Raw genomic sequence first — 14,032 nt, 5'->3', positions numbered from 1 at the left:
CAAGCGTTTGTAGAAACAGAGCTGTTTGTTTTATTGGAGTTTGATAGCACAGTGTGATGTGTTGGTGTTATCCCAAAAAAAAGGAATCAAAATGATTTACTACAGCACATTTTTTGGAATGACAAACACTCGAGTCGCAGCCGCTCTTCACAGACACTCTTCCACACGGCGGACGTGACGGGGGCGGGGCATGATTGTGACTGCCTGATGGTTCTCTACACCTGAACACGGCACACAATGATTTCAGTATGATGTACATAGATCACAGCATCTTTAGTTATTCATCTTTTTGTGTGTGGGTTTTTTTTTTTCTTGCTTTGCTTTTTTTGAGTGCGCATACGTATGGCACTTTAGGGAGAAGCTAAGCTCTTCTCATAAGCATAAACATCCTTTTTGAGAACAAAAGGAGCGCTGTATATAATACATTTCATAACCATACATGATTCTTACACAAAAATGTCTCAAAACAAACGGTCATCCTCTTTTGAAGTTCAAACCCTTGCTTATGATCCCTCAGCAGAGTCTGCAGCCTGCCAGTCACAGTTCAGGGCATGCTGCTCTCTGCTGTCTGAGGGTGACGGGTTTCAGAAGATGACCAACAAATGGCACATACATAAAGGAAGTGGGAACTCGGAGGGAAATGGACCATTCAGCTCAATCTCACGCACGCAACAGCTCCACTCTAAAACAGAGAGCCCAGGGAGCAGACTTTGGTTATTTCCGTAGCGTCTCCCTGTGATTCTTCTCCTCCTTGGCACCAGGCGTTCTCCAGTTTCACCCCTGCCAGAGCCGCAGTAATCCCAATAATGATCTCCCAGAGCGGCGGCGCTCTGTGCAAACCTCGGCCACGCTTCACTTGTCTGTAGTTTTGAGTCTCCCAGCAGCTCCAGCGGGTAGCTTCCATTCTCAGTCTGTAGTAAAGTGGAGTTAGTGTCATGAAGCACAGTTGGAGGTCAGTCTCGGAGAGCGTTGAAGGGGGAGTCCTAAGTCTTTTCCTCGCGGTCCGTCTTGCGCCTGGTGATGTTCCTTGGTTTGATCTTAAGCGACAGCTCCCACAGCGCCTCCTCCGCCAGGTGGTCGCTGAAGTCGTTGAAGAAGGAGACGATGTCCTCGTTGCGCTTCAGCTCATAATGCCTGCGATGAGAGTTGATTAAGGTTTGATTAATGCTGAGAGAAAACAAACAGCCTGTGTAGAGATGGCAGATTAAACTTTAATGAAAAACAAAATAGAATGACATTCAACTTCCTGCCAGCAGCAAATAAACACTGACATTTATTACTGTGAGTGATCCCTGATGTGAGGAGTTTCTCATACTGGTGGACTTACACTTGCTGGAAGCGCCGCATGCTGTCCAGGATGTTAAACTGCTGCCAACGTTTGGAGAAGTTCACCTTCCCGTCGATGAGGTCAGGGTTTCCCAGATGGACGAAGGTCAAGTCCTGGAGAATGAGACCACTGGAAGGAGGAAGGAAAGTCAAATCAAACTGGGCTGGAAATTATTGTGAGCGTGCATGAAAAACATAAGCACACTTACAGGTACGGGATGCACGGAGGCTCCACTTCAGCCAGAGCTGCTCTGTACGCTCTGAAGGACGAGGAGCTGTCGATCAATGTGCAATATTCCTCCAATCCCTGAGAGAAGAGGAAGAGGAAACATGCTTATTTATAGCAGTTCTTTATGACAGCACCATCTCTTTTATTATGTAGCTCCTCTGGTTGTAAGCACACCATCCTCTCACCTCTGAGGTCTGTTTCTGCCACTCCAGTCTCCTGATGGGGGCAGAGTCCAGGGCAGACAGTATTGCCAGGTAGGAGTTGAAATTATTCAACTTTCTTAAGTGCTGCAAATAGAAGAGGAGAAGTTTAAAACAACAATAAAAGGAGAAATTAAGAAAATATCTGTGAGTCTGGGACGTATCAGTTCCAGACACTTCCACTAGAGCAGAGGTGTCCAACGTTTTTCCAATGAGAACGATGTACAGAAATATAGAAGGATGGTGGGGCCACATTCATATTCCTCACCTTGAGGATATTTAAAGCCAATAAAGCCAATCTAATGTTGGTTAAAATATGTAAAGTTATTGAGTAGACCTAAATGGCTAGTTAACTGCATCATTTTTAGGATTTTGAAGAGGCCAATCAAGTTTCAGAGGGCCCTGTTCAGCCACAGCTACCACTGGCTCAACCCCTAAAATGTTACTGGTTCTGCTACTTGTTGCTGAAATCCATCAGGGAGTTCGAAATAAACACATTTTTATTATTTTGTTTGCAAATGTGTTCACTCTTTACAGTGTTTTCCCAATCTAGTCATAAAAAAACACATAAATACATTTTTGTCAAAATGTTTGTTAACCGAATTAACATTGTAGCACTGCCTTGTGCTGAAACTATGAAGTTCAACACAGCCAAGCACAATGTTAATGTTCAAATGGGGGCCATATTTCATTTCATATTCAAAATTTGCAAAAGGCCACAGTTTGGACTCCCCTGCACTAGAGGGTATTCCTTGTGACTAACCTTCATTATCTTGATGAACTTGAGAAGCAGCTTCTCTCTGTCTTGAGCTTTCTCCTGCTGGATTATCAAAGAACGGACCCTGAAGAAGAAGAGGGACAAACAAATGAGGCCTGAACTACAAGATGAAACACAGAGGATACTGAGGTTTGTGGTTTTTGGTCTTACCAATAGCTCATATTGTTAAAGTGCTCTGTGAACTGAGTCAGGTTCGGACTCTTCTCCTCATTCTGCTCCTTGGCCCAAAGCAGCACCTCGGGAATCTGGAGGGAAAAGAGAGGAAGAAAATATTGGATTTCAGAGTCGAATGTGAGCGAAGTATGAAAGGTAAAAACAAAGAAGCTGCCGTACCTCAATTTTATAGAAGAGCTCAGCGTCGAGGAGAGTGAGCTGATCCGCAATCTCATGACTGCGGAAGTCGTGGAGAGTTCCCGGCCTGTTAGGAAGCATAAACTGTTCAGTAATGTATTCAATTAGAGTTTTACTTTGCTAACTAGGAGCAGCAACAGGATTCATGTTAAGCAGAGGCTTCTTTCCTCAAATTCATAGTAGTTTAGTCATTAACATCAATCTTTGCTTTCTGTGCACATTTCTTCCACCCACAATAGTTTTCTTTGTCTGGCCTCAGGCTTAAACTGTATGAAGATATGGTTTCTCTGGTTTCTGCAGCCACTAGGACAGAATTTTGCATCCATAAAAGCATTGTGCATGTTTGCAATGGCTGAATTTAGATGATGCAAAGATACACGATGGATAAAATGCACATTAGCAAACTACAACTGTCCTGATGCAGGTTAGAAGCTGGAAACCTTGGCAGGAGCAATAATTAGAAAATCTAATTTCAATCAGGAATCTTGTGCAGTCTGATTTTCTTAACGTCAGCCTACCACACAAAAAAACACAACTCCATCCATTATCTTTGAAGAAATAATGCCATAAGAATAAGAGAAAGGAATGTGTAACGACAGAAGCCGTCTGATCCCCTCCTCTGTACCTTGCAGAGACGCCTCGGGCAGCGAGCGGTTTGAGGGAGTTAGTGTAGCGCAGCAGCTTCTTCTGCTCCACCTTGTCCAGGATGTTCTTGCGGAGCACGCGGGCGAGGCTGAGCTCGCCATTGCACACCAGCGTGAACACCAGGTCCATCAGCTGCTTTAAGATGTCGTCAGTCAGCTCCACCAGGCTGCACCACGGAGAGGGGAGAAGATTTTTATTTGTGATGGAATAAGCAGGGGATTGTGGAGCAAAGCTGCGGTTTACTGGACGATTAACAAGTCAGTTTCAGTTTTTCCCGGTTACAGCTGATAAGCTCTGAGTATAATCAGGCTCCAATAAACATCATTGGAGTAGTTTTTCACTTTTAAGGCATTCAGATCCCAAGTCTACTGCACTTTAGTACGTGCATCCACACAATCTTTACACAATTTGTCTTTAGTGATGACCTGCAACTGGAGCTCACTTACCCGCCTCTTATGCAAATACCAGCCCATACATCATTTCTGAGGCTCTCAGGCTTTCATTGCTTATTTATGTGTACATTTAGGTAGCTAGGTATCCCTGAATGCTACATGAGGTGAAGTATCCATCAAACAAATGAAAGGGCCGAACAGTCATGAGCTAGGATAGTGGCATCTTTAACAGCTTTTCCTCCCTAATTTATCATAAGCCTGCTTTTAAAGGAAATGATGACATATTGTTTAGAAAATACACCTTGTAAAGCTCTGGTTAGGCTGACATAACAACTAAATTCAGGACAAGAAGTGATTTGTAGTCCAACAACGAGCTGGTTTTATGAGCTGGTTCTATTATGGGAATGATGGGAGGTGACTCCACTTTGGAGCTGGTTTCTTTTGTCCAAGTTTTGTTTTTAAGAACAGACGAAAAAATTAAGAGCTTTGAAACACTGGCCAAATGATCAAATCTCTACAAAGAGCAGTGAAGAGCTGACCTAATGTCAGTGAACCATGCATTTGTTTGATGGTGGTTGACTGCAGATAACAGCAGTGTGTTCTTTAATGCATGCATGTAGTGTCTGCACCACCACAATCAGTCTAGATGAAGCGATCCCAGACCACCCAGTCTGGGCTATTGGACATCAAAGCATGTTCAGTCATCAATGCTAGGCCATCCTCACCAAGCATTCAGGATTACTGCTTGGTATCCAAATTCCCAAAACAGATGTTGATCTGTTTATTGTAGGGTATACAGTGCTTAACAAATTTATTAGACCACCCTAACCCTAACCAAAGTAAGGTTTATGCCACAGCTGCCCTAAATTAACAGCATTGGTAATTACCAAAATCATTTTTTATGTTTCTGCAATGGTTAATACACCAATATGTAGAGGCGCTTTAACCCAAATGATATTTTTAATGCTAAAATATAATTATTGTTATCCATGAATTTTCAAATGTACTGATTTGCAAAAAAACTGAAAAAAATAGTAAAGCACATTAATATTTCTTGATTAATATGTCAAATTATAGTTATTTACTTGCATTCCTGAACAGAAAAATGAGTTTTAATGGTTGAATGTTATGCTTGATTAACGTCTGACTTCTCAGAGAAGCCCAGTGAGCCGGCTCAAATTTGGGTGAATTCAGTTTGAAATTCCTCATTCCTGTTTAAAATGGTAAAACGTGGAGAACTCACTGAAAATGAAAGAGTCCGCATTAAAGAACTTCATGATGCTGGATGGTCTCTGAGACAAATATGACAGGTGGTCTAATAAATTTGTTAAGCACTGTATATGCAGGCCTCAATATCAAATCCATCATTCAGCTACAGTGCCTATAAAGTGTTCACCGCTTTGGATGTTTAACCCTTTTACTGATTTTCACGAATCAATCATGGTCAATATAATTTGGCTTTTATGCCCCCCCCCCCCCCCAAAAAAAGACTCTTATGTCAAGGTGAAACAGATTTCTATGAAGTAATGTCAGTTAAATAAAACATTTTAAGGAAAATAAGTGACTGCATAAATATACAAGCCTTCAGGGCCAATTGGCTCTTGACAAGCATCCCCACAGCATGGTGCTGCCACCACCATGCTTCACAGTGTAGATGGTGTGTTTGTGGTGATGTGCAGTGTTTGGTGTCTGATCAGACCAAAGAACGTTCCTCCACTTGACCATTGAGTTTCCCACATGCCTTTTGGTGAACTCTAGTCCAGATTGAATCTGAGTTTTCCTCAACAGTGTCTTTCTCTTTGCCACTCTCCCATAAAGCTCTGACTGGTGAAGAACCTGACCAACAGTTGTTGTCTGCAGAGTCTCTCCCATGTCAGCTGCTGAAGCTTGGAACTCCTTTGGAGTAGTCATAGGTGTCTTGGTGGTCACTCTTACTAGTTTCCTTCCTGCATATTCACTCAGTTTGTGAGGAAAGTCTGATCAGGCAAATTTACACATGTGACATATTCCTTCATTTCTTGGTGATGGATCTGACTAAACTCCAGAGGGTGTTCAGAGCCTTGGAATATTTTGCCCCCATCCCCTTGCTTCTACTTTTCAATAACCTTTTCTCTGAGTTGCTTGGAGTGTTCTTTTGTCTTCGTGGTGTAATGGTAGCCAGGAATACTGACTAACCAGTCACTATGAAACTTCCAGACACAGGCGTCTTTATACTGCAATACATTACATATTTCTGCCAAATTGACATTACTTTGAGAAAATAATGTATGTTTTCAATTTGACATTAAAGCTTTTTTTTTTTTTTAGTATTTTCTTTTGTCAAAAAATGCCAAATCATGTTGACCATGATTGATTAATAAAATCAGTAAAAGGGTAAAACACATCCAATGGGGTACATACTTTTTATTGGACTGTATAGCTGTCAAAAAGCAAACCTTAAAAGGGAAATATATTTGTATGAAGTTGTTTTTGTTTTTCTGATTAAATGCAGAGTTTGTTCTACTCTCAGACTGTTTTATTTGAAGGATTCAAAGCTTGAGCCAAAAAGGGGAAACGAGATTTGGTTAAGGTTTAAACTTTAACCAAGTCTAGTCGGCCCTTTTTGGACATCAGTGACCTGAACACAGACATCATGGGAACTAAAGTTCAATACATGAGGAAGTAATAGAACCCAAAAACAGAAACACTTGAAAAATTTACTTTCAATTATTTTCTATCTTATTAGTCAGCCAGTGACCCTTTGGGGGGTTTTGACCATTAGGGTTTGAACAATGGATTACGTGAATAATGTAATGTTTAAATGAAATGCTGTGTCTAAACCCACTGATGTTTCATCTTTTATTTCAATGAGAGATCATTTTCCTGAGAAACAACATTCTCTGAGGAGGGGCATGATACTCTTTATAACCAAAATTGAGTTAGACTCACCACAGCTCATCGACCACTCGAACCAGCACAAAGAACGTGTTCTTGCTGACTCTCTTCTTGAAGGTGTCTGGACTGTGGCAGAACCTAGTGTATGTGCACAGCGGTCAAGGACAAAAACAGAATCCTATTCTGCTTTGGTTAAAAAATGGAGAAAAGAAAAACAACTATGTTAAAAGGCTCTTGCACAAGATGCTTTGACGAGGGTTGAGACAAGATGTTATATTTCCTTCTTTGAGAAGGGCTGAGCTCCTGCGTTACAAGATTATTTAGGAGTTTCACAAATTTATTCAACAGTAATTTAAGAGTTACTTTGCCTTTACACAACACACTATGAGCGTTATATTATTCAAGAGTTTAAACAACAGAATTTTGAGGTTAAACAGACTCTTGGCTCAAAATTTAGCTGTTATGTTGGAAATATAGAGTGCACTCAGAAAGTCCAGCTCAGACTCCCTTTAGTTTTTTACATTTTTCTACTGTTGCAGCCTGATGCTACAGTCAGGATTGACTACAGTAAAATCCTTTGCATTGAACATTCCCAAGAGCACAATAACCTCCATAATTCCCAAATGGAGGAATTTTGGCACAACCAGGACTCTTCCAAGAGCTGGTCATCCAGCCAAACTGAGCAATCGAGGAAGGGTCTTAGTAAGAGAGGTGACCAAGAACTTGATGGTCCGTCTGACTGAGCTCCAGAGATCCTGTGTGGAGATCAATGGAATTAAGTTCCAGAAGTACACCCATCACTTCAGTCCTCTGCTGAAAAGGGCTTTATGGCAGAGTAGCTAGACGGAAGCCACTCCTCAGTGCAAAAGTTTTTTGCAGACTCCAAGCAGGCTGTCATGTGTTCTTCACCAAATCACCAATCAGTGCAGGGTTGCAGTGATGTAGGCTTGCATAGCAGATAGATGCAACCGTTTCCGTGTTCTCACTGGCGAATACATCTTGCAAAGCTCCCGTCTGAACCATTTTGGCCTGGTTAGAAAGTGAAAAGACCAATTAGAGCCAAGGGGCAGTACTTTCAGACATGGCAGGGTCATGCCATAAGCAAGCAGCAACAAGAGGCCGGTGCAATTATGGTGGAAGACATTAGCGTGGATGCTGCTAAAGCGCCAATTTTATCAGAACTTGACATTTCTTTGTTAAAAGAAGAACAAAGAACAGTAGTGAGTTATTTTCTTTTCAAAAACGACAAAAGTCATGTGGTGACATGTCTATAGTCATTATGATTCGCATTATGCAGCTTTAATAAAGTTTACTCCTTCGGTAGGGGCGCAGCTCGCTGGCAGCTATGTCACATGTTTTGTTGCTCTGATTGGCCCGTAAAGATGTGACAGACAGAGCGTTCATCCAATCACCCTCCAAGTTTTTTTTCAAAGGCTCTGTCCTTTCCCAAACGCTGTGTATTAGTGGTTTTCCAGATGAATGTGTGAAACAAATCAATCTGGTGTGCCAGGTTAGCAGTGATGGTTGTCCTTCTGGAACTTTGCCCCATCCAATACAGGATCTCTGGAGCTCAGTCAGAGTGACCGTCAGGTTCTTGGTCACCTCTCCTATGAAGACCCTTTTCCCCTGATTGCTCAGTTCGGCCGGACGACCAGCTCTTGGAAGAGTCCTGGTTTTGCTGAACTTCATCCAGTTGTGAATTATGGAGTCAACAATCCTGTCTCTGAGCTCTGCAGGCAGTTCCTTTGACCTCATGGCTTGGTTTTTGCTCTGATATGAATTATCAGCAGTGAGAGAGGTATGTGTCTTTCCAAATCATGTGCAATCAATTTAATTTAGCACAGATGTTGTTTCCTGACTGTAATGTCAAGCTGCAAAATAGCAGAATAGTTAGAAGTGAAGGAGGTCTGAATGCACTGTATTTTTAACCAAAAGCTGCAGCAAGTAAAAAGAGAGATGTTGCATTTATGCATTTAGAAAGTGTGCAGTAGTTTGCTTGCTTTAGAGATAATGAGAGGCTAGGGCTTCTATTTTTGTTGCTGTCATACTGAAACATGTCAATATCATTTCATTTTGGTGTCAAAGTAGAAAATTTAGTTGACAACCACAGATTAACACTGACAATAATGCGGGGAAGTTTGGCCCAGCTCTTCAGATCTTAGAAGTGAAAAAATGAAGGGACAATGTTGGGCTAAATCGCCCTCTTGAGACGCCATTAAGCAAGGCAAAAACTCAAACTTTCAGTAATTTAGCATCCATCATGACAGGATTAGGATTGTGCTGAAGCTCTAAATCTCTGAATGTTTGCCTCTTAAAGCAAACATAAAAAGGGGGTTTTTCCTCAGTAAATAAAGATTTAAATAGAAATCATTAAGCAAGAAAAACAGCTTTCCATCAGCGTATCGACGATTAAGCTCCCAGTGACATGTGGAGTGATCTGAAAAGGATATCTGTAGTGTAGCTTCTTAATGAGGTCCTCGGGGGTTATAAAAGTCCTATATGTAGTCAGAAAGGCTTCACAGTACAAAACGAGATCTGTCAGAGAGAAACAGAGAAAAAAACAGCAGTTGAAGAGCATCAGAGAACCTAATTAAGCTGGAAACACAATCAGATGTGAAGGTTACATATCCAGACTGACACACAGCAAGAAAGAGAGAGGCTGAGGCTGTTTAAAATGCTCCTCAGATCCCAGACGCCTTCGTCAATCTACAGAATTTCACTGTACAAATAAACCATCTTTGACTGCACCGGTGACCCCGAAGCACACTGACATACTGCCCTGTGTTCAGTACTGTACCTTTGCGGTCTGTTTCTGTAGCGTGGACTAATAGAATATCTCCTGATCCGGCACGGACGTCAGGGCCGTCATCGTTCTGAGAAAAAAAAGCAGAAAATTAAAGTAAATGACACATTAAAAGAGAGACGTGAAAGCAGGAGAGGAAAGACTGGTTACAGCTGATGGGTAGTGATGCAGTCTAGCCCAAAATGTAGCTCCTCTCTTCTGCCTGTTTTCTTTTTTTTTTTTGCTCCCCCCTCCTCTCTAAAGGCCCCCACCTCTCCCCGTCCTGCACCAGCTCCTCTGATGACGAAGAAAAAGTCAGACTTGTGTATGATAAAAACCTCACCACTGCAATACGTCTCCTGCAACAGCTCTAAAAATGTCCTCCAAGGCTATGAATCTTCCTTCCTTTCCACTTCTGATCCTGTCACATCTCGCCTCTAAATCAGCGCCGTCACGTCGGCCCTAACCTTGCAGGTTGGCGTGCAGCATTTCTACACATCTGTCCATCAGACTGCACCACACGGGACAAAGCAGGAGGAGGAGGGAGGCGTAGGAGGAGGAGAAGGAGGGTGGTTTTGTCAATTCTAAGCATTGCAGTTCATGTGGTTTGACACCAGAGGGCAGCACTGGATATCAGTGATGGGTCTCAGCAACTGATTTCACATCAGAGTGACACGGTGACCTTTAGTCAGCACTGCACTAACAGGATACATGTGCTCTGCATGCTGGTGCTGAACTCATCTATCACACCACATTCCCTCAAAATAAAAGCATGAAGCAGCAGCACAGGTGTTTGGCATACCTCCTGTTTTAGTGTTATTCTGCTCATAATCTCCTTGTGATCTATGAGGGAGAGCTCATCCACGTCTTCCTCATCGCTCCCAGCAGACTCGGTCGACTTTTGCCGCCTAAAACAAACAGGAAATCAACATTAGCGCAGAAAACTCAACGGTTATTTTACGGCAATAATTACAGCCATGTCTCTGGAAAATCTGGAAGCTCCTGCGTAATATCCTTTGGGTCAATTTTGGCATCCCTTGGGACAAAATGGTACATCTTCTTTCTTTTCTGATCTTATCCTGCACTAATCCCCATTCACAGGTTCCAAATAAAGATGTGTAATCTGTACACAAGGGTCAGGATTTTCAGCATGTTCTGTGCTCCGGTTTTAATTTTTGTCTAAACAGTAAAGACCAATCACATGCACACTGCATGTAAACAACAAGTGGGTGGACCCTTTGCCTCACAAATTACACCCTAGCTCCCATCAGCAGTAATCTAACCATGATTTATTTGCCTGTGTCAACAGATATCTGCATAAAACACAGCTAACAACCAATTAAAGGACAAACATTTAAGCCTGGGACACAAATCTGCTTGACACTGTCATGTCCATTCACAAAACGTTCATTTTAAAGTTTTTTCCCCTCATGCATGGAATGAATTTTGCTGGGATAACATTGTCTGTTTTTTTTTAATCACTTTGCATATGAAGCAAAATATGACAACTGCAGCTCTCAATGTTGGAGGAAATGTGGTTGTCAAAATGTATTTTCATATTTTTCGGAAAGAAATACAGCGATACAAAACATTTTAAAATGATAAAAATACCCTTTGATTTAAAAACCATATATCTGTATCAGATCTCCCCCGAAGTAAAGGTATTGATAATTATTTGAGCTGTTTTAGCTGTTTTGTTGACAGCAGGTAAGAAGGCTCTTACCAAAAGACGGTTGACACCTGTTGAACCTATAATAAATAACTGGTTAGATGTGACGATGGAGATTGACAAGATGGAAAGATCACTTTTTCTGCTAATTTAAAACTGGAAAAATTCAAAATGCATTGGGCAAAGTGGGTGGAATATGTTAATGCTCTTAGACCTGATTCAGTAAACATTGCACAATGAGGGAGTGCAGTCTTTTAAATTTTTTAGCAATCATGTCCCCTTTTTTTCCTGCTTCTCCTTAATACATGGACGTTGTCATTTGCAAACTGGAAAATAAAAAACTGCCACTTTAGATGTGTTATCATTATTATTATTTATTTTTCTCTCTGCATTACTTTCTCTCTATAGGTATATAGCAGTGGCTTTAAAACTTTTCTTTTGCCCAAGACACACCAAAAATCAAGCTAAAGTCTCCCCAACTACATGCAATGTGAGCGAGCGCCAGCTACAGAATCTGTTTGGTTACACAGTTTCCTTTCGTAGTATCTTCACAGCCTGTGAGTGACGGAGTGCAATGCAACTCAGTGGCGCAAGGTTTATCCCCGGTCATCCTGTTCTTGTTTTCCTCTGTCGCTCGCATTGAGATTGACAAGTAACAAGAAAAGAGGATGACCAGGCACCAGGAGTGTCCTACCAGAAGATGTTCTTAATTTTCTTCCGTTTTTTTTTCACTACTGAAAAGTGTTCGCTTCTTTTACAAAGTGGAGTTTGTGATGCATGGATATTCTCCAGATCCATTTATGAAATTTTATGGTCTGACTTGTGCTAACACTGAGACAAAGCTATGCGGCTCACAGCCATTAGAGGCAACACACCTCTGATTCTCCACTTTCTAAGTCAATGGCTCTAAACTAGTGGGTCGGGATCTAAAATTAGGTCGTGGAGCAGTTTTCAGTGTGTCGCAACAAGGTGTCTGTAAAAAAATAAAATAAAATAAAAAAAAAAACTGGTGGAAACAAGTCCTGAAGTCCTTATTGGACATGCATTGATACCTTTTATTTTACCCTGTTTTACTGTGAAATTAGGTAAATTTAAATGTTTGATCAATATTTCAGCTTGTTTATCTCCTTTTCTTGCAATGCAACAGCTACTGGTCCCATGATAATAAAGTCATTTCTCAACATCTCTGGAAAATTGGCAAAAAATTACACATAATGATGGGGAAAGAGGGTGAAAACCTGTCAGTTTTGTCCCTTTTCTTTTTCATATCATGTATTTTGGTCCAAAGTGGCAATATATTCAATTAGCTAAACATGTGTTGTTGAAATTTTTTTGGAAACTTGGGTTGTGATTTGTAGTAAGACAGACTTGTGGCTCCTGAGGCCGGACCAGCTGAGAACCACTTTTCTAAGTAAAAGGATGAAAAATCTTATTTTTACATGTGGGTAACAGTCAATTTACAGGACATATTTAACAGATAAGACAGTGAGCATGCAATGCTGCATGATGCAATGCAATGTCTGATGGCTGCATGCAGTAAGGACATTGGTTATAGTATCTTTAATTGTTGCATAGTCTTAGTAATGACGTATAGTTAGAAAAATTCATATGGCACACCTAGACTTGCCTCAAAGCACACCAGTGCATGTCAACAGATATGACAAAGACCTAGAGTTTGGATTAAGGTACACAGGGAGTGTATGCATAATCTTGTGATAATGTACCATTTCTTTTTCTTACACGCAAATGTAAGGACTGCATCACTGGACAATAAGAATACGTTTTAAAAAAGTCCCCAAAAAGTGCATAAACCAGAGGTGTCCAAACTTTTTCCACATACAGAAATATATTAGGATGATGGGGCCACTTTCATATTCCTCACCTTGAGGATATTTAAAGCCAATCTAATGTAGGTTAAAATATGCAAAGTTACTGAGTAGGCCCAAATGGCTTGTTAACTGCTGACAAGGAGGCCAATCAGATTTCAGAAGGCCCTGTCCGGCCACGGCTACCACTGGCTCTGCCCCTGAAATGTTACTGGTTCTGTTATTTGTTGCTGTAATCAATCAGGGAGTTTTAAATAATAATTATTTAGGTTGCAAATGTGTCACTCTTAACAGTGTTTTCCCCAATCTAGTCATAAAAAAGTACACTTTTTTGTCAAAATGTTTGTTAACCGAATTAACAAGTTGCACTGCCTTGTGCTGAAACTATGAAGTTCAATACAGCCAAGCACAATGTTAATGTTCAAATGGGGGCCATATTTCATTTTATATCAATAATTTGCCAAGTGCCAATCAAAAATGGACTGTGGGCTGCATTTGGCCCCTGTGCCATAGTTTGGACACCCCTGGCATAAACCCAAAAAATAAAATAAATTAGAATAAAATAAAATAAAGGCTGAAAAATATGTTTTCTTCCCCTCTTGATGACAGATCTGACAAAGTTTGACTTTACTTTTTACAAATCTGCACCATCATATTTGATCAAACTTTATTTCCTTTAACTATGAGTAAATCACTTTCAAATTTCTGTCTTCTTTGAGGTAATGCTGCTAAAAGGAGCAGGAGTACATGGAAAAAAGAAATGACGGTTTACGTTGCAGACATGAGTGCCAGACTGAAAAGGAAATCTGCCTTGGAGGCATTTCAGTGCTAACTGCTAGCTTCACATCCATTCCCATTGGCAATCATTGTTCATATATTCTGCTGATTGTAAATATTGGCAGACAAGGTTTTAGCAACTATCTCCTGATACTGCTACCCTGAAATACAGCAGCTATCATT

The 14,032-nt window shown here is 41.0% G+C and overlaps 1 protein-coding gene across 10 annotated transcripts in view; it reads right to left on the bottom strand.

Annotated features, from left to right (window-relative positions):
* Positions 1 to 29: 29 nt before the first annotated feature.
* rapgef1b (Rap guanine nucleotide exchange factor (GEF) 1b) overlaps positions 30 to 14,032 on the bottom strand; it is an 87,821-nt gene continuing 73,818 nt past the window's right edge. For all 10 annotated transcript variants that reach the window (XM_041811282.1, XM_041811289.1, XM_041811290.1 and 7 more), the window contains 12 exons: positions 10,380 to 10,485; positions 9,593 to 9,668; positions 9,246 to 9,330; positions 6,850 to 6,942; positions 3,510 to 3,695; positions 2,867 to 2,951; positions 2,684 to 2,778; positions 2,519 to 2,597; positions 1,741 to 1,842; positions 1,536 to 1,633; positions 1,328 to 1,456; positions 30 to 1,134 (listed from right to left, as the gene is read on the bottom strand). In XM_041811282.1, the coding sequence (XP_041667216.1) occupies positions 984 to 1,134; positions 1,328 to 1,456; positions 1,536 to 1,633; positions 1,741 to 1,842; positions 2,519 to 2,597; positions 2,684 to 2,778; positions 2,867 to 2,951; positions 3,510 to 3,695; positions 6,850 to 6,942; positions 9,246 to 9,330; positions 9,593 to 9,668; positions 10,380 to 10,485 (1,285 nt within the window). In that variant the 3' untranslated portion in view covers positions 30 to 983. The remainder of the gene's footprint in view (positions 1,135 to 1,327; positions 1,457 to 1,535; positions 1,634 to 1,740; positions 1,843 to 2,518; positions 2,598 to 2,683; positions 2,779 to 2,866; positions 2,952 to 3,509; positions 3,696 to 6,849; positions 6,943 to 9,245; positions 9,331 to 9,592; positions 9,669 to 10,379; positions 10,486 to 14,032) is intronic.

This window comes from Cheilinus undulatus, linkage group 17 (genome assembly GCF_018320785.1).
Source record: "Cheilinus undulatus linkage group 17, ASM1832078v1, whole genome shotgun sequence".
Lineage (NCBI taxonomy): Eukaryota > Metazoa > Chordata > Actinopteri > Labriformes > Labridae > Cheilinus > Cheilinus undulatus.
The sequence above is the reverse complement of the archived record's forward strand: the minus strand, read 5'-3'. Positions and strand labels throughout refer to the sequence as shown.